The sequence below is a fragment of the Pseudorca crassidens genome, chromosome 2 (genome assembly GCF_039906515.1).
Source record: "Pseudorca crassidens isolate mPseCra1 chromosome 2, mPseCra1.hap1, whole genome shotgun sequence".
Lineage (NCBI taxonomy): Eukaryota > Metazoa > Chordata > Mammalia > Artiodactyla > Delphinidae > Pseudorca > Pseudorca crassidens.
Window position 1 is genome coordinate 94,853,063 of NC_090297.1, and position 25,664 is coordinate 94,878,726.

At 41.0% G+C, this 25,664-nt stretch overlaps 1 protein-coding gene across 2 annotated transcripts in view; it reads right to left on the reverse strand.

The window, feature by feature from the left end:
* Positions 1–24,971, reverse strand: part of SLC25A24 (solute carrier family 25 member 24) — a 57,978-nt gene extending 33,007 nt beyond the window's left edge. The window contains exons 1-3 of one of the 2 annotated variants that reach the window (XM_067727091.1): positions 24,595–24,971; positions 5,685–5,811; positions 2,107–2,194 (exon numbers count right to left, since the gene is read on the reverse strand). In XM_067727091.1, the coding sequence (XP_067583192.1) occupies positions 2,107–2,194; positions 5,685–5,811; positions 24,595–24,777 (398 nt within the window). In that variant the 5' untranslated portion in view covers positions 24,778–24,971. Of the gene's footprint in view, positions 1–2,106; positions 2,195–5,684; positions 5,812–20,803; positions 21,075–24,594 lie in introns of those variants that run through there. The other variant, XM_067727090.1, reaches the window with a different exon arrangement.
* Positions 24,972–25,664: the final 693 nt, after the last annotated feature.

Below are 25,664 nucleotides of genomic sequence, written 5' to 3' on the forward strand. Positions count from 1 at the left end.
ATAGCTTATAACAACTCTTTGATATCTGATAGGGCAGGCCCCCAGCTCCTTAGGGTTCTCCAAGAATGTCTTGGTTATTCTTGGGCCTGTATGGTTTCATTTTTCTCTAGAAATGTTTCATAGCCCAAATGCTGGGGCAAAGAGAACAACTGAGAGGGTGGTTCAGGATTGGGGGAAAGTAAGTAGGAGTGGTGGAAGGAATCGATCAAGAGGAGATTGACGGACTGGTGGAAATGAAGGGGCCAGAGATCTGTAAGTCAAAACGCAAGTACCATAGGAGCAAGACTGTGTAGAATCTGGAGGAAGAAGGGTCAGAAGGTAGGATACAGGTTTTTAAGACTTCAGACGAGGAGTGAAGTCTGAAGTCTGAAGTCAGACGAGGAGTGACTTCAAGTTATGATACAATCCTGAGAGGGAGTGGGCTGCTGAAGCAAAATGGAATAAAAGTCTCAGGTGTGTTGAGGAAGGCAAGGAACACTGACGCTAGAAAGAGGAGTCACCGGCACGAATACTGAAGTTTCCTAGGACCTAAAGAGAAAATGACTACTTGACAAGTGCCACAAGGTCCTCAATAAATGTGGAGAGGGAACTAGAGATAAGAAAATTAGAGGAAAGAGGGATGGATATGAAAGCCTAAATGGAAAATGGATTTTACTTGAGAGCGGAAGATAAAGATACATGAAGCACACATGTTTGGGAGCGACTGCCTACCTATTTCAGCTACTCCCCACCCATATCGTCTACTGAAAAAGTAGAACTAGGAGGCTGTATTTCAACCAAGTGATTCCTATTCTCATACTCTGATGACTCAGCCTCAGCTGTTTCAATCAGCACCTTTCAGACTTCTCTCCCATGAATTCAGTTTTGAGTATACTAAGAGACAGTGAAACGGCAGAAAGGAAGCTGACATTTGGAGGTATTACGAGTCACACTGATGGCTGAGCACTCAAGGGAAGGTCCGTGATTTCCACTACTGAAAACACAATCCGATTCTGCCTTTTAAAACACTGTGAGATAATAGAAAATATATAACTTGGTCTCTGTTCCCTGTTCCTGGCAAGAGCCCCTAAAGCCCTTGTAATTTCCTAAGTGATAAGAGCACTAGGGCATCTTTTGTTCTAATGAGGCAACTCTGGGTGGGCTCCTGGATGGCTCCTGGATGAGGGCTGGTCACCAGAAAAACCAAGTCATGATTAGAAGCTTGGAATTTTCAGCCCCCTTCCCACCCCCATCCCACCCCAATTCTCCAGAGGGGGAGAGGGACTGAAAATGGAGTTAATAATCGAGCATGCCTACATGAAGAAGCCTCCATAAATATCTCAATAGCACGGGATTTAGGGAGCTTCTGGTTAGAAAACACATCCATACACTGGCAGAGTGAAACACCTAACTCCACAAAGACACCTGTGCTCAGGACCCTCCAGGCCTCTCCTTACGTATCTTTTTGTCTGCCTGTTCATCTGTATCCTTTATAATATCCTGTAATAAACTGGTAAGCATAAGTAAATGTTTCCCTCAGTTCTGTGAGCTCCTCTAGCAAGTAACTGAACCCAAGGGGGAGAACGTCACGGGAACCTCTGATGTGTAGTCAAGTCAGGCAGAAGATGTGGGTAATCTGGGTACCTACTACTTGCGATTGGCATCTGAAGTGGAGAGCAGTCTTGTGAAACTGAGTCCTTAATCTGTGGGATCTGACACTACCTCCAGGTAGAAAATGTTAGAATTGAGTTATGTTGTAGGACACCCAGCTAGTGTCAGCTAGAATTGCTTGTTGTGGGGAAAAAACCCCACATACTCAGCGACCAGAAGTTTCAGAAGTGAAGTGTTTTGTGTGAGTGGTAAAGGAGTCACGTAAAAGGGAAAACAGAGCTTCTTCTACTGCACCAGCCCTGGAGGCCTTGAAAGAGTTTTCCCAGCCCTACACTTTAGGTATATGTATACACACAAAATGAAAAGCGAGAAAAAGGGGAGAAAGATATTGAAAGTACATAGTGAGGAATGGTAAGGTACAAGGATTTGTTTTAAGCCACACTTACAAAGGCAGATCTCTAATACAGGATACTAAAAGTAAAAAAAAAAAAAACTGTCAATAGAGGAAGCACTTACCTTTGAAGAATCAACTCTGCTTGTTGTTTAGAAATAGTTAGACCTAGTATCTGGAGAGACTGGACAATTTCAGAAGCCTCAATTTTTCCTTTAAAAAATAAAAATTATAAACTTAGAACTGATAAGGACCTTAGAAATCACGAATTTCAAATCCCTCACTTTATAAGGGAGAGGCTCGGACTGATTAAGGTAAAATTGTGAATTTAGATGAGCTATAGATTTGCTTAAGTACATATTGCAACACCAACTCAAATTTCAACAAATATATTAAACAAATATACACACATTATTTCACTCAAAAGTCATAACAGCGTTGTAGGTAAATAATGACATTCCATCTAAAGAAAAGACTGAGAGCATACATGGCCTTACCAAGAAATGACATTAAGAAGCAGCAGAACTGAGATTCAAATCAAGATACTCTGACTTTGAGGTAAATTCAATTAAGCTAGAATCTATTAATTTTAAAGCATGCATTTCTACATTTTAATAAATGATTAAGCATTTATTATACATAAATATGTAAGGCACTGAGTTAAAAGAAAGTAGAAAATGACTAAATGAAGCCAAAGAGTGTGGAATATTCTTTTGAGAAATCTGGCAATAAAAATAAAGCAGGATAGTAGGATGATGGAAGTAGGAAAATTATTATTATAAGAGCAATTAGAGCATGTTGTAGAAAGGAGAAGAATCAGAAGAGAAGAAGAAAGAGAAAACATAAGCAATAAATGTAAGATTGCATTTCCCTCAAGCATCCCACAGACCCATGAGGATCCTAAGACTAAGACGCATGGAACAGGTAAACAAACCAAAGGGTCTGATGCCAAACCAGGATTAACAGCAAAGTTCTCCAGGAAAAGAGGAAGACAAAAATTACTGTTAGTGGTGAAAGGAAAGACTCCCTTTAAGGGAAGGACTTTGAAGGAATGACAGGATTTGGAGAGACTTCTCCCAGGGAGAAGAAAGGAGCAGCACGAGAATCTGGACAATGTAAGAGCAGTTAGAGGCGTCACCCTGTTAGCGATGAAATTTTTCAAATACCACTCTGAATAATCTCCTTTATGGCTGCACTCTCAAAGGAGTACAGTTGATTCTCATTATTCACTGTAGTTACTTTCTATAAGGTCACCATGAACACAGAACTAAAGAACCGAAACGCTGTTCCTAAGGGAAATACAGGGTTAGGCTCCTGTGCCTCTGGTCACAATATTCTCATCAACCAATCAATACAAAACCTTGTTTTCTGTGTGTTTCTGTTTAAAGACACCTTGCTTAATATATATTATTGACTCATAAACATTGAACTCATGGTCAACAGCACTATAACTCATGCCTGAGTGAAGCTTTTCTGACACACCTATTTTCTTCCAAAGGCACACCACAGCCTTCCCACATTTAGGAACACTCGACAGCATTTCAGCACTGTTCTTGGGAGCCATTGCAAATAGTGAAATCACCAATAAAAAGCATAAAAATGCAAAACACATGGCACCAAGTAGACTGCAGAAGGACTTGTTTACAATAAAAAAGCTAAAACAAGAACGCAGCGCATCGCCTCTTTCTATCTCAGCTTTAGAAATGTGCTCACCAAGAAAATGAAATTTGTGGCTGCTCAGCGCAAATCCATGAATGACTGCAAAAGCACTGTGAGTATTGATGTGGGGGTTATTTGTGGAGTTAAATTTTAGCAAGTAGAAAAATTCTCAAATACAGAATTCATGAATAATGAGGATAGACTGTATATGCTTTGCTTTAAGAAAGTCTAATAAACAAAAGTATGAACCTGTAATGAAAAAGTGTTTTTAAATTACAAAAACAAGATAAACTGAGGGGAAACTGTTTGTATTTACTACAAATTTCATCTTTAACACATTATAAATCAACTATACCTCAATAAAAAATAAAAATATTTCACCTTTAATTATTTCTTCTGGTTCATTTAGAATTTTCTGAAATGGACCGTTGATAGTGCATACTGTACATACTGAACGATCAGCCTCTACTTATCTGGAGATGATCCTGAGGTAACTTCATCTCCCGCTACTGCCTGCCCTAACACTATATAGACAGTCCCTTCTCTGCAGCTGAACTTTAGAGGGTTCAGGGTGGGATGAAAGTTTGTGGGAAGAAATCAATTTGATTGTAAGAATTGAATTTTGCTACAAGATTGGACTAAGGTAGACTTGGAACATACAATGTAAGGTTTATGGGTGGTGACAAATATTCTAACAGTACTACTTTCCACCACAAACTCAGCTCTTCCTGGCCAAGTCACAGATTTGAACGATCATCAAAACCATTCAAAGGGTTTAGTTGTTTCTTTGTTTGAAGGAACTTGCCTTGAGTCTAACTGAAGTTAATGTTCAGTAAAAATCAGGGATCAGCAAACTATAACCCTCTGGCTGAATAAGGCCAGTTGCCTGCTTTTGTAAATAAAGTTTTATTGGAACACAGCCATGCCTACTCATTTACATATTATCTATGACTGCTTCTGCACTGTGACAGCAGAAATGAGTACCTGCAACTGAGATCACACAGCCCACTAAGCTAAAATACTATCTGGACTTCTACAAAAAAAAAAAAGTTTGCCTATCCCTGGTATGAACCATATTTTCTCCCAATTTATTTGTTTAACTTGTTTCTTGAATAACAAATCTTGAATGAAATGGCCTTGACCACTCATGCGTGGGGAGGGGTCTGAGGCTGCATTATACATTTTTACTTTATTTTTTTATTTTAAATTTTTTATTTTTTTGGTACGCGGGCCTCTCACTGTTGTGGCCTCTCCCGCTGCGGAGCACAGGCTCCGGACGCACAGGCCCAGCCGCTCCGCGGCACACGGGATCTTCCCGGACCGGGGCACGAACCCGTGTCCCCTGCATCGGCAGGCGGACTCCCAACCACTGTGCCACCAGGGAAGCCCTGCATTATACATTTTTAAAATAAATGCCCTCTTCCTATCAAAGGTTGCCTCTGGTGATAAGGGTTTGATAGCTCTTCCCTTTCTCCTACAGTGGCCCTTACTTCTTGCTCCACATGACTGGGACTCTAAGCTATTAATCTAAATAGAAAAACTATAATTCCAATCAGAAGGTATATATTTAAACGTCTATCTGCTATTTTCTTTTTTAACTTTCAGAATCAGAGCATCTTCTTTGATCACATGTAATTCTTTCAAAAAGACTATCAAATATAAGATAATCTGAAAGTTGTTTAAATTTTAGAATATATAATACTCATGCTTAGTATGAATAAAAATAACTCTGTTGCCCAGAGAGCAAAAAAACATAATTATTATTTTTAACCCATAGCTTTAAGTCAAATCAGTATAAGGTTCCATAATTAATATTTTACAAAGGCCCTACTCACAGTTTATGATTCATTAGGCAAAGCTACATATAACTTTTCTTCACTAAAAACATTCTATATAAAAATCACATTACTAAGAGAAACAAGTATTAACACAAGTAATAATTATCATCTAAAAACAGACTGACTAAATATACATTGTTTTAGACTTTTGGAAGCATGAGATGTGCTTCTTCATAGCTGGTGATAAATAGAAAAGAAAGACACACCATCATTATTTTTGTCCAAACTCTTAAATGCCAATTTCATTTGTTTCTCATGGTCTTTAAGGTACTTCATAAATTCTTCAAAATCCAGCTTTCCATCTTTGTTGACATCACCAGTAGTAAAAATTTTCTACAAAAAAGAAAAAAATTAGAGATATTTTTATATGGGTTAAAAATACTAGATGTTTTGTACGTCAAGCAGATTGGCTGTTTTCCTATTAAGACTTGTATTTTATAAATCCCAAGATAGAAGACAAAATCTTGACCTAAATTTAAATGTTTAAAATAGTATTTTTCCCTTTAATTTCCAAAATTAAATAATCTTTTCCTAAAGATGATTCTTATAAAAAGCTGTCATATCAAACTGTCTATCTCTATTAAGAAAAATCATTCCTTTTGAGAAAGAAATAATATATTATTTCACACAAATATATGTATTGATATATACACACACATAATATATATATACATAATATATATGGGTACAATATATAAAATTGATAATACTATATATATAATTATATGAATACAACAATATATAAATTGATACTCTATATATATACACATATAATACTATATGTATTATACATACACATATGTACATATATAATACTATATATTATATATACATATGTACATAATAAATATATACATAACACTATATATGGACACACATACATACACAAGATAAATGTATTACAGTAATCCCAGGTTGGGTTAACATATTTTTTTTAATCTTGTAATCCACCACAGTAACAGAATAAAAAAGAAAAGTCATGTGGTTACCTTAATAAATGCAGAAAAACATTTGATGGATTCAATATCATTTGTGACTAAAAACTCTGAGCAAACTAGGAATGGTGCTTCCTCAAACTAATAAAGGGTATCTACAAAGAATTCTAGCCTTTTTTGTTTAAACTAGTATGACTAGGATTCTCTTATCTGCAACCTAAATGCCATCAATTATTACTTAGTTTTAAAAGCAAATACATTTGTAGTGTCACTGAAAAATAATTATTGCTATTTAATTACTTTTACAAATTAGACTGAGGATGATTTTCATCTGGAAATTATTTTCTGATTACTCCACACATACACTGAATTTGCATAATCCAAGAGAAAATGTCACAGCATTCTGGGGCCCCATTTATGTACTGAAGTTTCATCTAAGAAGTTTATATCTCGGTCAATGAAAATAACAGTGAACAACTATCATTTTAGAAATTACAAGTTAAAGGACATCTCTAACGCTATCTTTGAACAGTCTGATTTTTTTACCCATATTTCATTAGCCTTTGTTACGGTAAATAAAGATTCCCAGAGTTACAACTGTCTAATGACTCTGACTTTTGAGTTTTCTTGCCTGTTCCCTCTGTGGAAATAAAGACCAGTCAGAGGAGAAAAGGAAAGGCTGTTTATTCTGAGATTACTATAGCAAGGAAGTCAACCACTGTCACTTGTATTTTGGCTCAAAGGCAGGAAGAAGAGTGGGAAAGCTTCATAGTAGAAAAAAAAAGGAGTTTTGGGGTGTGCCCTGATTGGAGACTGTTGGCCTGGGAAAACTGTAGGTGGGCTAAAGCAAAAGTGGGGCATCCTGTGTGATTGGTTAGGGGGGCATATTTGGCTTTTTCTGGTTCGTCCTAAGTTGGAAGCAGGGACAAAAATTGGGGAACATGTCAGTTATCAATTAATTTCTGGCCATTTGGGGCTGACTGTTACACAAGTTATTGTTTAGCTTCCTGGACTGTCACTAGAGATAGCATTCTGGCTTCCAGTAAGTCTGACTTACAGCGGGTTGGCTTCCTGGATTTTTTATTATAAACAAGGTGTAGTTTTCTGGGTAGGTCTTAGGTCAAAGTTCAAAATTTTTTTAATTGAAATATAGTTGATATACAATATTAAGTTAGTTTCAGGTGTACTACATAGTGATTTGACATTTGCACACATTATGAAATTCAAAGTTCAATTTTAAATATGGTCTAACACTGTCTATTTGCATATTCAGTCTCTCACCTTTCACAGCAAAAAAACAAACCAAATCAAATATCATTCAAAAAATCTGTTATCAGAATAAAAAGTTGTATCTTTTCTTTCTTAGCAGTATGTAAGTACCATTTCTATATTTAAAAAATCAATTGAATTCTCAATCTATATAAATAAACTTCTACTACGGAATCTGGAGACATGGGGGTGAAAACTCACATCAAAACTTCCTAGAGATGTCACCATCACCTGAGGAAAAGCCACAGCAGTTTCCCTGAAATATACGGTTCTATGTGTCTGGTGCAGAGACTGCCAGAGTTTTGATACGTGAGACATCATCAGTCATAAAAAGCCTTTATATGGCTCACACCACCTCTTACCAAAAACAAAAGACAAATATGCAAAAAAATTTGTTTTGATAAAGAAGAAATGTGTTTTAAAGCGTTAAACTTGTTTATGGCATAATCCTGAATTTCTTATGAAAGGTTAGTTTGTATCAAATAAACAAATATCAATACAAGTCACATGTGAAAATGTAAGTACAAGAGTAGCTTTAAAAAAGCATGAAGGACGTTTAGGTTTAAAAGGAAAAACACAATTTAAAAATCCAAGTAGACTTCCAGGAAGATGGCGGAAGAGTAAGACGCGGAGATCACCTTCCTCCCCACAGATACACCAGAAATACATCTACGCGTGGAACAACTCCTACGGAGCACCTACTGAACGCTGGCAGAAGACCTCAGACCTCCCAAAAGGCAAGGAACCCCACACGTACCTGGTTAGGGCAAAAGAAAAAACTAAACAGAGACAAAAGGATAGGGATGGGTCCTGCACCAGCAGGAGAGAGCTGTGAAGGAGGAAAAGTGTCCACACACTAGGAAGCCCCTTCGCGGGTGGAGACTTCGGGAGGCGGAGTAGGGGAGCTTGGGAGCCGCGGAGGAGAGCACAGCAACAGGGGTGCGGAGGGCAAAGCGCACAGATTCCAGCTTAGAGGATCGGGCCGACCGGCACTCACCAGCCGAGAGGCTTGTCTGCTCGCCCGCCGGGGCGGGCGGGACTGGGAGCTGAGGCTCCAGCTTCTGTCGGAGCGCCGGGAGAGGACTGAGGTTGGCGGCGTGAACACAGCCTGCAGGGCGTTAGTGCACCGCGGCTAGCCGGGAGAGAGTCCGGGGAGGGGTCTGGAGCTACCGAAGAGGCAAGAGACTTTTACTTCCCTCTTTGTTTCCTGGTGCACGAGGAGAGGGGATTAAGAACGCTGCTTGAGAGAGCTCCAGGGACGGGCGCGAGCCGCGGCTAAAAGTGCGGGGCCCAGAGACAGACATGAGACGCTAAGGCCGCTGCTGCCGCCTCCAGGAGGCCTGTGTGCGAACACAGGTCACTAGCCACACGCCCTTCCGGGGAGCCTGTGCAGCCTGCCACTGCCAGGGTCCCGGGATCCAGGGACAACTCCCCCGGGAGAACGCACGGCGCGTCTCAGGCTGCAACGTCACGCCGGCCTCTGCCGCCGCAGGCCCGCCCCACACTCCGTGACCCTCCCTACCTCCCCGGCCTGAGTGAGCCAGAGCCTCCGAATCAGCGGCTCCTTTAACCCCGTCCTGTCTGAGCAAAGAACAGACGCCCTCCGGCGACCTACACGCACAGGCGGGGCCAAATCCAAAGCTGAGCCCCTGGGAACTGTGAGAACAAAGAAGAGAAAGGGAAATCTCTCCCAGCAGCCTCAGAAGCAGCGGATTAAAGCTCCACAATCAACTTGATATACCCTGCATCTGTGGAATACCTGAATAGACAACGAATCATCCCAAATTAAGGAGCCCTGTGGATGAAAGGCTCTTGGTGCTGCAGCCAGGAGTCAGTGCTGTGCCTCTGAGGTGGGAGAGCCAACTTCAGGACACTGGTCCACAAGAGGCCTCCCAGCTGAACATAATATCAAACAGAGAAAATCTCCCAGAGATCTCCATCTCAACGCCAGCACCCAGCTTCACTCAACGACCAGCAAGCTACAGTGCTGGACATCCTATGCCAAACAACTAGCAAGACAGGAACACAACCCCACCCATTAGCAGAGAGGCTGCCCAAAATCATAATAAGTCTACAGACACCCCAAAACACACCACCAGACGTGGACCTGCCCACCAGAAAGACAAGATCCAGCCTCATCCACCAGAACATAGGCACTAGTCCCCTCCACCAGGAAGCCTACACAACCCACTGAACCAACCTTAGCCACTGGGGACAGACACAAAAAACAACAGGAACTACGAACCTTCAGCCTGCAAAAAAGGAGACCCCAAACACAGTAAGATAAGCAAAATGAAAAGACAGAAAAACACACAGCAGATGAAGGAGCAAGATAAAAACCCACCAGACCTAACAAATGAAGAGGAAATAGGCAGTCTACCTGAAAAAGAATTCAGAATAATGATAGTAAAGATGATCCAAAATCTTGGAAATAGAATAGACAAAATGCAAGAATCAATTAACAAGGACCTAGAAGAACTAAAGATGAAACGAACAATGATGAACAACACAATAAATGAAATGAAAAATACTCTAGATGGGATCAATAGCAGAATAACTGAGGCAGAAGAACGGATAAGTGACCTGGAAGATAAAATAGTGGAAATAACTACTGCAGAGCAGAATAAAGAAAAAAGAATGAAAAGAACTGAGGACAGTCTCAGAGACCTCTGGGACAACATTAAACACACCAACATTCGAATTATAGGGGTTCCAGAAGAAGAAGAGAAAAAGAAAGGGACTGAGAAAATATTTGAAGAGATTATAGTTGAAAACTTCCCTAATATGGGAAAGGAAATAGTTAATCAAGTCCAGGAAGCACAGAGAGTCCCATACAGGATAAATCCAAGGAGAAACGCACCAAGACACATATTAATCAAACTGTCAAAAATTAAATACAAAGAAAACATATTAAAAGCAGCAAGGGAAAAACAACAAATAAGACACAAGGGAATCCCCATAAGGTTAACAGCTGATCTTTCAGCAGAAACTCTGCAAGCCAGAAGGGAGTGGCAGGACATATTGAAAGTGTTGAAGGAGAAAAACCTGCTACCAAGATTACTCTACCCAGCAAGGATCTCATTCAGATTTGATGGAGAAATTAAAGCCTTTCCAGACAAGCAAAAGCTGAGAGAGTTCAGCACCACCAAACCAGCTCTACAACAACTGCTAAAGGAACTTCTCTAGGCAAGAAACACAAAAGAAGGAAATGACCTACAATAACGAACCCAAAACAATTAAGAAAATGGGAATGGGAACACACATATCGATAATTACCTTAAATGTAAATGGACTAAATGCTCCCACCTAAAGACACAGATTGGCTGAATGGATACAAAAACAAGATGCATATATTTGCTGTCTACAAGAGACCCACTTCTGACCTAGAGACACATAGAGACTGAAAGTAAGGGGATGGAAAAAGGTATTTCATGCAAATGGAAACCAAAAGAAAGCTGGAGTAGCAATTCTCATATCAGACAAAACAGACTTTAAAACAAAGACTATTAGAAGAGACAAAGAAGGACACTACATAATGATCAAGGGATCGATCCAAGAGGAAGATATAACAATTGTAAATATTTATGCACCCAACATAGGTGCACCTCAATACATAAGGCAAATACTGACAGCCATAAAAGGGGAAATCGACAGTAACACATTCATAGTAGGGGACTTTAACACCCCACTTTCACCAATGGACAGATCATCCAAAATGAAAATAAATAAGGAAACACAGGCTTTAAATGATACATTAAACGAGATGGAGTTAATTGATATTTATAGGACATTCCATCCAAAAACAACAGAATACACATTTTTCTCAAGTGCTCATGGAACATTCTCCAGGATAGATCATATCTTGGGTCACAAATCAAGCCTTGGTAAATTTAAGAAAATTGAAATTGTATCAAGTATCTCTTCCGACCACAACGCTATGAGACTCGATATCATTTACAGGAGAAGATCTGTAAAAAATACAAACACATGGAGGCTAAACAATACACTACTTAATAACGAAGTGATCACTGAAGAAATCAAAGAGGAAATCAAAAAATACCTAGAAACAAATGACAATGGAGACACGACGACTCAAAATCTATGGGATGCAGCAAAAGCAGTTCTAAGAGGGAAGTTTATAGCAATACAATCTTACCTTAAGAAACAGGAAACATCTCGAATAAACAACCTAACCTTGCACCTAAAGCAATTAGAGAAAGAAGAACAAAAAAACCCCAAAGTTAGCAGGAGGAAAGAAATCATAAAAATCAGATCAGAAATAAATGAAAAAGAAATGAAGGAAACGATAGCAAAGATCAATAAAACTAAAAGCTGGTTCTTTGAAAGGATAAACAAAATTGATAAACCATTAGCCAGACTCATCAAGAACAAAAGGGAGAAGACTCAAATCAATAGAATTAGAAATGAAAAAGGAGAAGTAACAACTGACACTGCAGAAATACAAAAGATCATGAGAGATTACTACAAGCAACTCTATGCCAATAAAATGGACAACCTGGAAGAAATGGACAAATTCTTAGAAAGGCACAACCTGCCAAGACTGAATCAGGAAGAAATAGAAAATATGAACAGACCAATCACAAGCACTGAAATTGAAACTGTGATTAAAAATCTTCCAACAAGCAAAAGCCCAGGACCAGATGGCTTCACACACGAATTCTATCAAACATTTAGAGAAGAGCTATCACCTATCCTTCTCAGACTCTTCCAAAATATAGCAGAGGGAGGAACACTCCCCAACTCATTCTATGAGGCCACCATCACCCTGATACCAAAACCAGACAAGGATTTCACAAAGAAAGAAAACTACAGGCCAATATCACTGATGAACATATATGCAAAGATCCTCAACAAAATACTACCAAACAGAATCCAACAGCACATTAAACGGATCATACACCATGATCAAGTGGGGTTTATTCCAGGAATGCAAGGATTCTTCAATATACGCAAATCAATCAATGTGATACACCATATTAACAAATTGAAGGAGAAAAACCATATGATCATCTCAGTAGATGCAGAGAAAGCTTTTGACAAAATTCAACACCCATTTATGATAAAAACCCTGCAGAAAGTAGGCATAGAGGGAACTTTCCTCAACATAATAAAGGCCATATATGACAAACCCACAGCCAACATCGTCCTCAATGGTGAAAAACTGAAACCATTTCCACTAAGATCAGGAACAAGACAAGGTTGCCCACTCTCACCACTCTTATTCAACATAGTTTTGGAAGTTTTAGCCACAGCAATCAGAGAAGAAAAGGAAATAAAAGGAATCCAAATCGGAAAAGAAGAATTAAAGCTGTCACTGTTTGCAGATGACATGATACTATACATAGAGAATCCTAAAGATGCTACCAGAAAACTACTAGAGCTAATCAATGAATTTGGTAAAGTAGCAGGATACAAAATTAATGCACAGAAATCTCTGGCATTCCTATACACTAAGGATGAAAAATCTGAAAGTGAAATCAAGAAAACACTCCCATTTACCATCGCAACAAAAAGAATAAAATACCTAGGAATAAACCTACCTAAGGAGACAAAAGACCTGTATGCAGAAAATTATAAGACACTGATGAAAGAAATTAAAGATGATACAAATAGATGGAGAGATATACCATGTTCTTGAATTGGAAGAATCAACATTGTGAAAATGACTCTACTACCCAAAGCAATCTACAGATTCAATGCAATCCCTATGAAACTACCACTGGCATTTTTCACAGAACTAGAACAAAAAATTTCACAATTTGTATGGAAACACAAAAGACCCCGAATAGCCAAAGCAATCTTGAGAACGTAAAATGGAGCTGGAGGAATCAGGCTTCCTGACTTCAGACTATACTACAAAGCTACAGTAATCAAGACAGTATGGTTCTGGCACAAAAACAGAAATATAGATCAATGGAACAGGATAGAAAGCCCAGAGATAAACCCACGCACACATGGTCACCTTATCTTTGACAAAGGAGGCAGGAATGTACAGTGGAGAAAGGACAGCCTCTTCAATAAGTGGTGCTGGGAAAACTGGACAGGGCATGTAAAAGTATGAGATTAGATCATTCCCTAACACCATACACAAAAATAAGCTCAAAATGGATTAAAGACCTAAATGTAAGGCCAGAAACTATCAAACTCTTAGAGGAAAACATAGGCAGAACACTCTATGACATAAATCACAGCAAGATCCTTTTTGACCCACCTGCTAGACAAATGGAAATAAAACCAAAAATAAACAAATAGGACCTAATGAAACTTCAAAGCTTTTGCACAGCAAAGGAAACCATAAAGAAGACCACAAGACAGCCCTCAGAGTGGGAGATAATATTTGCAAATGAAGCGACTGACAAAGGATTAATCTCCAAAATTTATAAGCAGCTCATGCAGCTTAATAACAAAAAAACAAACAACCCAATCCAAAAATGGGCAGAAGACCTAAATAGACATTTCTCCAAAGAAGATATATAGATTGCCAACAAACACATGAAAGCATGCTCAACATCACTAATCATTAGAGAAATGCAAATCAAAACTACAATGAGATATCCTCTCACACCGGTCAGAATGGCCATCATCAAAAAATCTAGAAACAATAAATGCTGGAGAGGGTGTGGAGAAAAGGGAACCCTCTTACACTGTTGGTGGGAATGTAAATTGATACAGCCACTGTGGAGAACAGTATGGAGGTTCCTTAAAAAGCTACAAATAGAACTACCATATGACCCAGCAATCCCACTACTAGGCATATACCCTGAGAAAACCATAATTCAAAAAGAGTCATGTACCAAAATGTTCATTGCAGCTCTATTTACAATAGCCCGGAGATGGAAACAACCTAAGTGCCCATCATCGGATGAATGGATAAAGAAGATGTGGCACATATATACAATGGAATATTACTCAGCCATAAAAAGAGACGAAATTGAGCTATTTGTAATGAGGTGGATAGACCTAGAGTCTGTCATACAGAGTGAAGTAAGTCAGAAAGAGAGAGACAAATACCATATGCTAACACATATATATGGAATTTAAGAAAAAAAATGTCATGAAAAACCTAGGGGTGAAACAGGAATAAAGACACAGACTTACTAGAGAATGGACTTGAGGCTATGGGGAGGGGGAAGGGTAAACGGTGACAAAGCGAGAAAGAGGCATGGACATATATACACTACCAAACGTAAGGTAGATAGCTAGTGGGAAGCAGCCGCATAGCACAGGGAGATCAGCTCGATGCTTTGTGACCGCCTGGAGGGGTGGGATAGGGAGGGTGGGAGGGAGGGAGACGCAAGCGGGAAGAGAAATGGGAACATATGTATATATATAACTGATTCATTTTGTTGTGAAGCTGAAACTAACATACCATTGTAAAGCAATTATACTCCAATAAAGATGTTAAAATGAAAAAAAGAAAAAAAAGAATAAAAACCTAGAGGCAAAAAAAAAAAAAAAAATCCAAGTAAACTTTACAGAGATAATATTTTGGACTGGTCTGGTCCATGGACAACATCCAGTCCAGGCCTCTGATGTTACAAATGAGGAAACCAGGACAGAGTACTTGGCATATAGAAGGCGCTAAAAATACAAATGATCAATGACTAAGTGAATGACAAAATAAAGACTCCCAAAGTTCACATGGCTAATAGGAAGAGTTTTACCAAATCTTAACACGACAGAACTCATTTGACAGTTTTTTGAGCATTAAGTGCCAATTATCTTAAATGAATTTGCCAGTCTTTAACTCTCATGGATCTCCATCTATTGGGTTAAACATCCAAAGAGCAAAGATCACTGGAAAGTAATAATTATACTCAATAATAACTTCTGAACAGAAGATAACTTGGAAATATACTGATAGAAATATGCATTAGGCACGGCATACTGAGAAGGATCCTCTCATCTAGGTTGCTGGGGAAAAGATTTGCAAAGGAAAAAATGCCCAAGCTCATTCTTCAAAAGTCTGATGATAGGGCTTCCCTGGTGATGCAGTGGTTGAGAGTCCGCCTGCCGATGAAGGGGACACGGGTTCGTGCCCCGGTCAGGGAGGATCCCGCATGCTGCGGAGCGGCTGGGCCCGTGAGCCATGGCCGCTGAGCCTGCGCGTCCGGAGCCTGTTGCTCCGCAATGGGAGAGGCCACAACAGTGAGAGGCCCGCGTACCGCAAAAAAAAAAGTGATGATAAAGGCACCTTATGAGGAAACATCAGCCTGGGAGAAACCCCAAGAGTACAAGCCACTCAGACTGACTGCCCTCCTTCCAAGAACGGAAACCAAAATACACTATTAGAGAATTTCCAACTACCACATAACTCCCAAAATGCACAGTGATTATGCCAGTTCCCTAAAGTGGGAAGAGAGCATCTTTGGCCTAAATGCACATCTAGGCTACTAATAACAGGTGAGTACACTGAACAAGGTGACTCCAAAAACAAGGTTGCAGCCAACATCTTGAGAGCAATTTGAATTTAGAAGTGTTATTAGAGCCAGGGAGAAAATTGAGAAAAATTCTTGAGAGGAGTATTAGTAACGTTGTTATTCTTCATACAGTAACGCTGGTAACAGACCTGAAAACTATAGTGGGGCCCAGCATCAAGCTTGGGAACGTGTAAATCTGGCTTTACCCTTCTCTGCCCAAGGCCCCTCCAGAATTCTCAGACCCAACATCTCTCTGACCACAGCCCCACTGAAGCCCACCTTCCCTTCGTCCTGAATGACCCCTACGTCCTGCAGGCCTTCCTGAAGTTCAAGGATGTCCAGGGTCCCATCTTCATTATGGTCTAGGTATGAAAACAGTTCTTCATCGAAGGCGTCCATCTGGGATGTCTCTGGCGGCAGAGGTGCTTCGGGTGGTCCACGCTCTGACCCCCGTTAGTCTCCCCGAGCTGAAAGTGAGAGGGAGGATGGTGATCTCTGCCCACCACAGGCCGTGTTGGAAAAGACCTAAGGTAGCAGCTGCCTCTCTGCTACCAAAGCCAAAGCCCCTGGGCCAGGTACAGAACGGAAAGGGGACGGTTCATCGCCACGGCTCCAGAGCAGAAGCACGAGATGCGCTGGGAGCCTCGGAGGGGTTGGTGCTGGAGGCCAGGCCAGGAGTGTGAGGCCATAGAGTTCCGGCCTCACTCCCAGATCAGCCAATCAGACTCCCTGTTTCCCATCTCACTCCAGGAGGAGCCTTGTCTCCAGAAGCTTCCTGAGAGACCTCCACACAGGTCTGTCTCTAAAGGTAGAACTTCTTTTTAGAGAAAAGTGGGTAGGGGAGTTTTGAGACATGGACTGTGGGGCCATAATGACTGGTGGTGTTGGTCCAACATTTTTTTGTTTTTTAAGTTGTCTGGTCACACCTAAGACTTCTTCTTCTAAGGTTAAGGCACTTGGGAATTATTGTAATGAAGCTTGGGACCAGAATGAAAATCTGACCATGTGGGCCTTTCCTTCTGTGATCCTCTCCCCCAGTTCCTTATCTTCACTCAGTATCTGCAGTGGCTCCAGAGCAAGGCTGCTGAACAGGAGTCCCATCTCCATCTGCACAGATTCCGGCAGCACACTTGGGAGGATAATCTCAAAATGGGCAGAAGTTAAGTCAACTGGGGTCCAGGAGATACTCATAAACAATGTTTATGGCGTCTTCTTAATCACCACTTTCCGTAACCACTGAGAGCTCTGGCTTCCCTATACACATACATGTTGGTCCCTCATCGGGCACCACTGGAAATGTGGAAGTATAGTTTCACAGTCAAAATTCCACTTTTTACATAAGTTACTTTTAAAAATATGGAGTACTCTTTAAAAACTTGAATGTTAAAATTCATATGGAGTAACAAGAACTCTCATGCTGGTGGGAATGCAAAATGGTACACTTTAGAAGACAGCTTGGCAATTTCTTACAAAACTAAACACACTTTTACCATATAATCCAGCAATCATGCTCCTTGGTATCTACCCAAAGGAGCTGAAAATGTAGGTGCACATGAAAATCTAAACACAAATGTTTGTAGGAGCTTTATTCATAATTGCCAAAACTGGAAGCAACAAAGATGTAGGTGAACGGGTAAGTAAACTGTGGTACATCCAGACAACGGACTATTATTCAGTGCGAGAAAGAAAAAAGCTATCAAGCCATGAAAAGACATGGAGAAATCTTAAGTGCATATTACTAAGTGAAAGAAGCCAACCTGAAAAGGTTACATACTGTATGATTCTAGCAATATCATATTCTGGAAAAGGCAAAACTATAGAGACATTAAAAAGATCAGCGGTTGCCAGACAGTTGGAGAAATGGGTGGAAGGATGAATAGGCAGAGCAGAGAGGATTTTTAGTGCAGTGAAAAATACCCTGTATGATTCTGTAAAGATGGATACACGTCATCATACATTTGTCCAAACCGATAGAATATACAACACCTAAGGTAAACTATGGACTTGGGGTGATATGTCAATGTAGGTTCATCAACTGTAACAAATGTTACCACTCGGTGTCAGATGTTGATCATGGGGGAGGCTATGCATGCGTGGGGGCAGGTGAGATATGGTTAATCTCTAGACCTTCCTCTTAATTTTGCTGTGAACATAAAACTGCTCCCCCAAAATAAAATTTTTTTAATTCATAAAAATAATCTAATCAAGCCGTTATCTGTCAGTTTTTGCTCTATTTACTCATCATGTCAAGTACGGAAAACACAAAGAGGACCATCCCATGTCCTTGAACTACCCATGCGTTTGCCAGGAAGAGATTATGCCATGGTTAGTCATAAGTACTACTGCAAGCTTCGCAATAAACGTTTCTCCCCAGAGCTGTTGAGCAGTGGCAAACATATAATGTTGTTTCACAAGATGTGCTGTGGCCCAATCAACAAGGAATTCTCCAACAAAAGAGAATTTTACAGTCCACAGGGAATGATCCTTCCCTGGGCATTGCAGAGAATGCAAGTAGTCACAAAGAGTCATAGAAGACAGACATCCAGGCAGGCGCAAGAGTCTTAAGACCAAGTAGAAAAGATAGAAGTCACAGCCAGACTTCTGAATAAAGAAAACAGACTAACAGCATTTTATGTAACTGATAGAAGAGAGCAAAACATAGACTTGATCATCTCATCATTTTATTGCCTTAATTCTAAATCCAGATTTTTTTTTTTTTTGGTTCTACACTATTCTGAAGTCTTCCAAGCCTAAATTGAACCAAAATAAGCATACTTCCAGCTAAAACTGCTGACTCTTCATCATCAGTTTATTTTTCTGATTTCCATTTCAGTAAATTAAAATTCAGATTATTTCTTCTGCTCTTTGATGTTCTGAAATTTTTTTCCTCAGAGTACCTCAAGTGACATCCAAACATTGAGATTGCCTTTTAAAATGTTCTAACGTGGCCTTTGATGAAAAACAATGAGGAGGGGGAGGCAAAGAGGGAGGAGGGAGGAAACGATGGAAAATAATGCAAAAAGCAGACAGGATTACTAGATTCTTATGGGAAAATTAGTAATAACTACTGTATCTCCTTGTTCCTCATACTACCTTCTACTCTCAATTCCTGAGTCACAGGAGAACTTAATGTGAATTTTATCTCTTCTAAAACACTAATTTCGTAATGAGGAGATTTGAAAACACATGGAAAAGCAGGGTCACTCATATCAGAAGAAACCATAGTGAGTTCGCCTCTAGCTGGTTCTTAATTTTGTCTCAGAACTTGCCTTGATGTCTTTTCCCTTCCCTGTATACTTTTGGAACACTTAGTAACAATTAGTTATTGTATTCCTTATTATGTTCCACATTCTTTCCATTTAAGGCCTAAAGGAACTTAAATAGAAATTTGCTCTCTTCTACATGCCAAATTCGTTACAAAAGCTTGGCAACATGGAGATGAGATCAAGTCAGGCGGAAATTTATAGAGATTTCACTTTAGGCTGAGTATTTGTTTTAGATGCAAATTATCTTGAAACCTTCCCTTGAAGAATCACCCCATAGTTCTCATTTCTAGATACTCCAGTGGGTAATCTCCCCAATCCTTGACATTATACAAACCCTTGACCTATGCCTCTGAAATTCTCCCCCATAAAGACTGACCATGTAACCCTAATTCCAAGTATGTGATTGGCTACTGTCACCCAGGCTCCCCTCCACACCCTCTCTTCCTCCTGTTTTTGCACAGCCACCAGAGTGATCTTCCTAAGTCATAAGTCTGCCTGTGTCCCCTCTTGCTTAAAATCTCCCAAGTGCTCCCATCACTCAATTGATAAAAGTCCAAACCACCTGGCAGGTCCTCAATGCCTTTCATGATCTGGCCCTTGCCTGGCCCTGACATGACACTATTCCTCAAGAAGGCCAACTGGTCACTCGGTGGAAAGTCAGTTATATTGGGTGCCTCCTGTGGTGTAAGGGGCACTGGGTCTTCCTCAGAGGAAGGTAGGGGTTTCCCTTTCCTGCCCACAAAGGTTCAGATAGCACCACTATCTGGGGGCTTGTGGAATGCCTGATCCACAGGCGTGAAATCCCTACAGAACACAGCATGTGACCAGGGGATCCCGTCATAGTGTAAGAGGTGTGCACCTGGGCCCGAGACCACTGGATCCACTGGCCATTTCACACCCCACACCATCAGGAAGCAGCCAACCTCACAGAATGCTGCAATGTCCTACTGAAAGCACAGCCGAAGCACCACCTAGGAGACAATATTTGGCAAAAATGGGTTGCCACCCTTCGGGATACCGTTATGTACACTAAATCAGAGACCTACCATGTGGCTCTGTGCCCCCAAAAGGAAGAACACATGAGTCCAGGAACTAAGAGGTGGAAGCAGGAGTGGTCCCACTTACTATCACTCCCAATGACCCAATGGGAACTTTTTGCTTCCCATCCCCACAACTCTGGGCTCTGCAGTGTTAGCTTCTGGTCCCCAAGCAGGATAGATACACTCCTGTCAGGGAACACAATGAGGGTCCCACTGAACTACAAGCTATAGCTTCCACCTGGACATTTGTAACTCCTTGTGTCCAGGGACCAACAGGCAAGAAAAGAAGTCACCCTCTTAGTAGGTGTAAATTGGCCCTGATCAGCAGGAAGCAGGGCTGCTTCTACACCACCGAGACAGAGAGGAATACTTACGGAACTCAGATGATCCATGTGGACTCCAGGGATGCCCAGTTATAACTGTGAATGGGCACATGCAGCAACAGTGGCCTGAGAAGCTCAGATACTGCAGAAAGGAAAGTTTAGGTCACACAACCAGGTAAGTCACAAAGATCTGCAGAGATTCTAGCTGAATGTGAGTGGAATTTAAAATAGATAGTCAAGAAGGGAAATCATGAGTACCAGTTGTGACCAAGTGAAGCAACGGGGACCGTAGTTTGTCCCACTGTCCTCCCTGAGGAAGAGAGGCTGAGAACGATAAGGGAGCACTCCCCACACCTATGCTGAGAAGCTCATCTGTGGGTGCCATGGAGTGGCCTGTGGAGGCCAGGTCAGATCACTCTACAGGCGAACACTCCTGTTTCCTCTCCCTTACCCTTCTTTTGCACACTCAAGCCCATCGTGGTTTCTGCTCCTAGGAGAATCAGAAATGACGCAGTTAGCACCAGCAGTAGCCCAAGACAAGAGGTAAGAACATGGGGTTTGGGAACTGGCTCATTCACTGCCCAGCAGGCAAAGAGCCCGGAGTGGAACATGGGGGAAGGATGATGCTTTGTACAAGGTGGGAGCCCAAAGCTGAAGATTTCCCAGCGGTGACCTGGGAAAACAACCTGTTTAAGGGGAACACCTGGCTAGTGCAATGACTCAGGCATTTGTAAAATATGGGGGGAACCATGCTATAAGGGTAGGCAAGAAAGCATAATGATGAAAGGAGCAATTCACCGAGAAGCTAAAACAATGCTAAATTTGAATACACCAGCAGTATAGTCCATTATATAGTCTGTTTTTAAAATAAAAGGGAAAATCAACAGAATTATAAAGGAAAGTTAGCAAATGTGCAATTATAGAGGAAATTTTGACAGTAGTAACAGTTTTAGATAATTTAAAGGCTAACTGATTGCTTATTAGGTACCATGAATTATTCTAAATACTTTACGTATTTTAATTCATCTATTCACAATAACCCTATAAGTACTCATGTTACCTCTGTCACAGATGAGAAAACTGAAGCTAAAAAGATATTTTTAATGGCCCAAAGTTAACTAGTAAGTAGCAGAACCAAGATTTAAACCCAGGTGGTTTGACTAGATTTTTCTTACAAGCTCATCTATGTATGTAAAAAGATGTTTATCTAGAAAAACTATAGAATCAATAAAAAGATCAGTGGTTGGGGATGTGGGAATGAATAGGCAGAGCACAGAGGACTTTTAGGGCAGTAATAATACTCTATATGATATTATAATAATGGATACATGTCATTATACATTTGTCCAAACCCATAGAACATACAACACCAAGAGTGAAACCTAAGGTAAACTATGGACTTAAAGTGATAATGAGGTGTCAATGTAGGTTCACCTTTGGTAAAAAATGTACCATTCTGATGAGTGATGTTGACAATGGGGGCGACTATGTATGTGATGTTTAGAGGCAGAGGGTGTATGGGTAGGTAATCTCTGTACCTTCCTCTCAATTCTGTTGTAAACAAAAAACTGCTCTAAAAAAATAGTCTTTTATATATTTGTCTTATTTTATCCAACATTTCTAGGTATCTAGCAACAGGAGAATTTTTGGTTTTCTTGTCCTACATATGCTGGAAATAAAAGCACTAACAACTGCTTTACCGTTAAGGTTTTTTTTCTTTTAATTATTTCAAATGAGCCACTGTCTTGTTTAGGGTATTTCAAGTCACAGCCTTAAATCTTTTTGTACCACTGTGCTTAGATCACTGAGACATGACCCTCATCTTCAAGATGTTTGGTCTTAGTGGAGGGCACAGTCAATAAATAAAAATAGTACCTTTTGAAAATTATAGTAGTAGTGATATAGGAGACAAAGATCTACAAATAGTAGGGTGAGACCAACTCTTCTATAGGGGGTGGTCCAGAAAAGCTCATCACAGAGGAGGTGATATTTATTAAAAAAAAAAACAAACTCTATTTTTTCCTAATCATAAAAATAATAATGCATGATCATTTTAAAAAATTGAAATAATACAAAAATTGTGAAGAAAAAAGTAACAAGGTAATTTAACTCCTACCATCCAGAAGTAATTATTATTAACATTTAATTGAAGAATATACCCATCAAAAAAGAGTGCTGGGAACAGTTAATAATATCTGGCATGAGCACAGAGTGATACTATGTATATGTATGTAGGTATAAAATATATTTTATGTATATGTATAGAATACATATATTGTGTGTGTGACAAATATACACCATCCTGTTCTATATGTTTGCATACACACAGTTTTATACAACTTATTTTATAATTTGTTCTCATATAAATTTTGGAAAATTAAAGACATTTTTTATTCCTGAGTTCCTCTCTCTTTTTATTAATCAGTCTTGCCAGAGATTTGTCTATTTTATTCATATTTTCAAAGAACCAACCAAAAAAGCATATAGTTGGAAATTTAAAGCACACAAATAATTCATGGGTCAAAGATGAAATCATATTGGAAATTAGAAAATACTTAGAACTAAATTACAACAAAAGTACAAACTTACGGGATGCAACTAAAGAAGTGATTAAAGTGATATTGTAGCTCAAAATTAATAAATCAAGCATTTATTAATAACTCAAGAAATTAGAAAAGGGACAAATGAGTAAACCCAAAGAAAGTAGAAGGAAATAAACAAAAGTTAATGGAAGAAAATTTTAAAAATGGAGACAATCTTCAAAAAGTACCAAAAGTTGGCTCTTTCAGTGTATGAATAAAAAAGACAAAGGTTGAAAGGGAAAAAAAAAAGGTTGGCAAGAAAAAAAGATTTGGCAAGATTGAAGAGGAAACAGGGGTGGGGGGGGGGAGATATCAGGAATAAAACAGAGAACATAACTACAGAACAGTCAGAACTTTTTAAAAATCACAAGTGAATATAAATATTATGAGCCTTGGACAGAAAGTGCAGTTTCCTAAAAGTTGTAACTTACTAAATCTGACTCAAGAAGAAATAGTAACCTGAAGAGGCCTGTAACTACTAAAGACATTGAATGAGTAGCTTAAAATATAACTACTATAAAAAGTTTTTGGCTCTTATAGCTTAATAGCACTTTACTCTTGGGATAGGGAATGCCAAAGTGTCCTCCTACGTTTCAGTGGGGTTGGAGAGGTTCCAAATATCTCTGCTGATAGGGGCTGCACTTCAGGGACACAATTAAAATGACTCAGAGAAGCTGAAATTGCTCGTAGGATGGGCCAACCCTTCAGGTCAACTTATGTACTTAGGGCATTAAGAATGTCTTAAACAATGGAATGTTGCCTCTCCTCCTCAACAGGAGGTTGGGGGAAACATACCACTGGTTTTCAAACAGTTTTGAAACAGTAGACAAACTAGCTGGTGTAAGAAAGCAGCTTCGAAGAGATACAAAATGTGAGACTTTTTACAGAACTTGGGGCTCACTGAAGTGTGAGAGCTAAAAAAAAAGAAAAAAGAAAAAAAGTGGCTAAATTTTTGCATAGGCTTAAAAAGCCCTGGGATGCATTCAGACCAAAAGTACTGGGCACAGGATTTTTAATTCTCAGAGTGAGTCAGAGGGTCCACTGCCCTAATTTTTCTGTAAAAGTACCGGTAGCCTTTCAGATCCTGATGCGCATCCGTTCCGGGGTACCTGGCCCCATTCCCGAGCTTCTGAACCCACTCGCGGGTTGGAAGCCACACTTCCAGTTACTTCCTGCAGAGCCGCGGGCAGCCGCCCTCCGTCCTGGAAGCGCCCAGAGTCCCCGCAGCCCTTCCGGCCCTCAGGCCCCGCAGCGACCCACCTCCTCGGCGTCCTGGCCCAGGGGGATGCCCAGGCTCTTGAGCCCCTCCTGCAGCTCGCAGATGTCCACCACGCCGTCCCCGTTGCGGTCCAGCTTGTGGAAGAGGGTCTCGTAGCGCGTCGGAGGCTCCGCGTCCTGGCAGGCCGCCGCAGGCAGCACGACGCCCCGCAGCCAGCGCAGCATGGTCCCGGAGGCGCGGGCCGGCCCAGCCGAGGGAAGCCAGGGAGGCCGAAGGCTGCTTGGGCGCGAGGCCTGGCTGTAAGGGGCGCGAGGCCTGGCTGTAAGGGGCCCGCGGCCTGGCTGTAAGGGACCCGCGGCGCACAAGCTGAAAAGAGCCAAGTCCCCACCCGAGCTCGGCTCGGTGCACGGGGAGTGGCCGCTCCCGCTGCTGCCTGGGGAGGAGCTCGCCCGGCGCCGGCCTCCCCGATAGGCGCGGGGGACGGGCTAGGCACTGCCTTGAGCGGGCAGGAAGTAAAAGGGTTGCAGGGTGCGGCCCGGGAGGGGCTGTGGGACCTGGGAGGTAAGCTCTGCGGCGTCCCTACTGGAGCTGTCAGGGGTGCGGCCCGAGGAGCCAGTCCCGGGAGGTTGTGGGATTCTGCATCAGGGTATTAAAGGTGGGACGGGGGACGGAGGAGGGGTGGTGGTGGTGGTGAACGGGAGGATTGAGGGAGCAGCTGGAAGCTCAGGTTACTTAACTTCAAGCTCCCTGCCCATCGGGCTTGGTACCCTGGCGAACTGCCCAGAAATAGTCCTCTCTGCAGGGACACCGGGCCTTCTCGGGCTTTGTCTCGCGCAGATCTCGCACTTTTTCGTGCAACTCCACGGACACTACACATCTCTGGGACTGTTTTCTTTTCTTTTCTTTTTTTAACATCTTTATTGGAGTATAATTGCTTTACAATGGTGTGTTAGTTTCTGCTTTATAACAAAGTGAACCAGTTATACATATACGTATATTCCCATATCTCTTCCCTCTTGCGTCTCCCTCCCTCCCACCCTCCCTATCCCACCCCTCTAGGTGGTCACAAAGCACTGAGCTGATCTCCCTGTGCTATGTGGCTGCTTCCCAC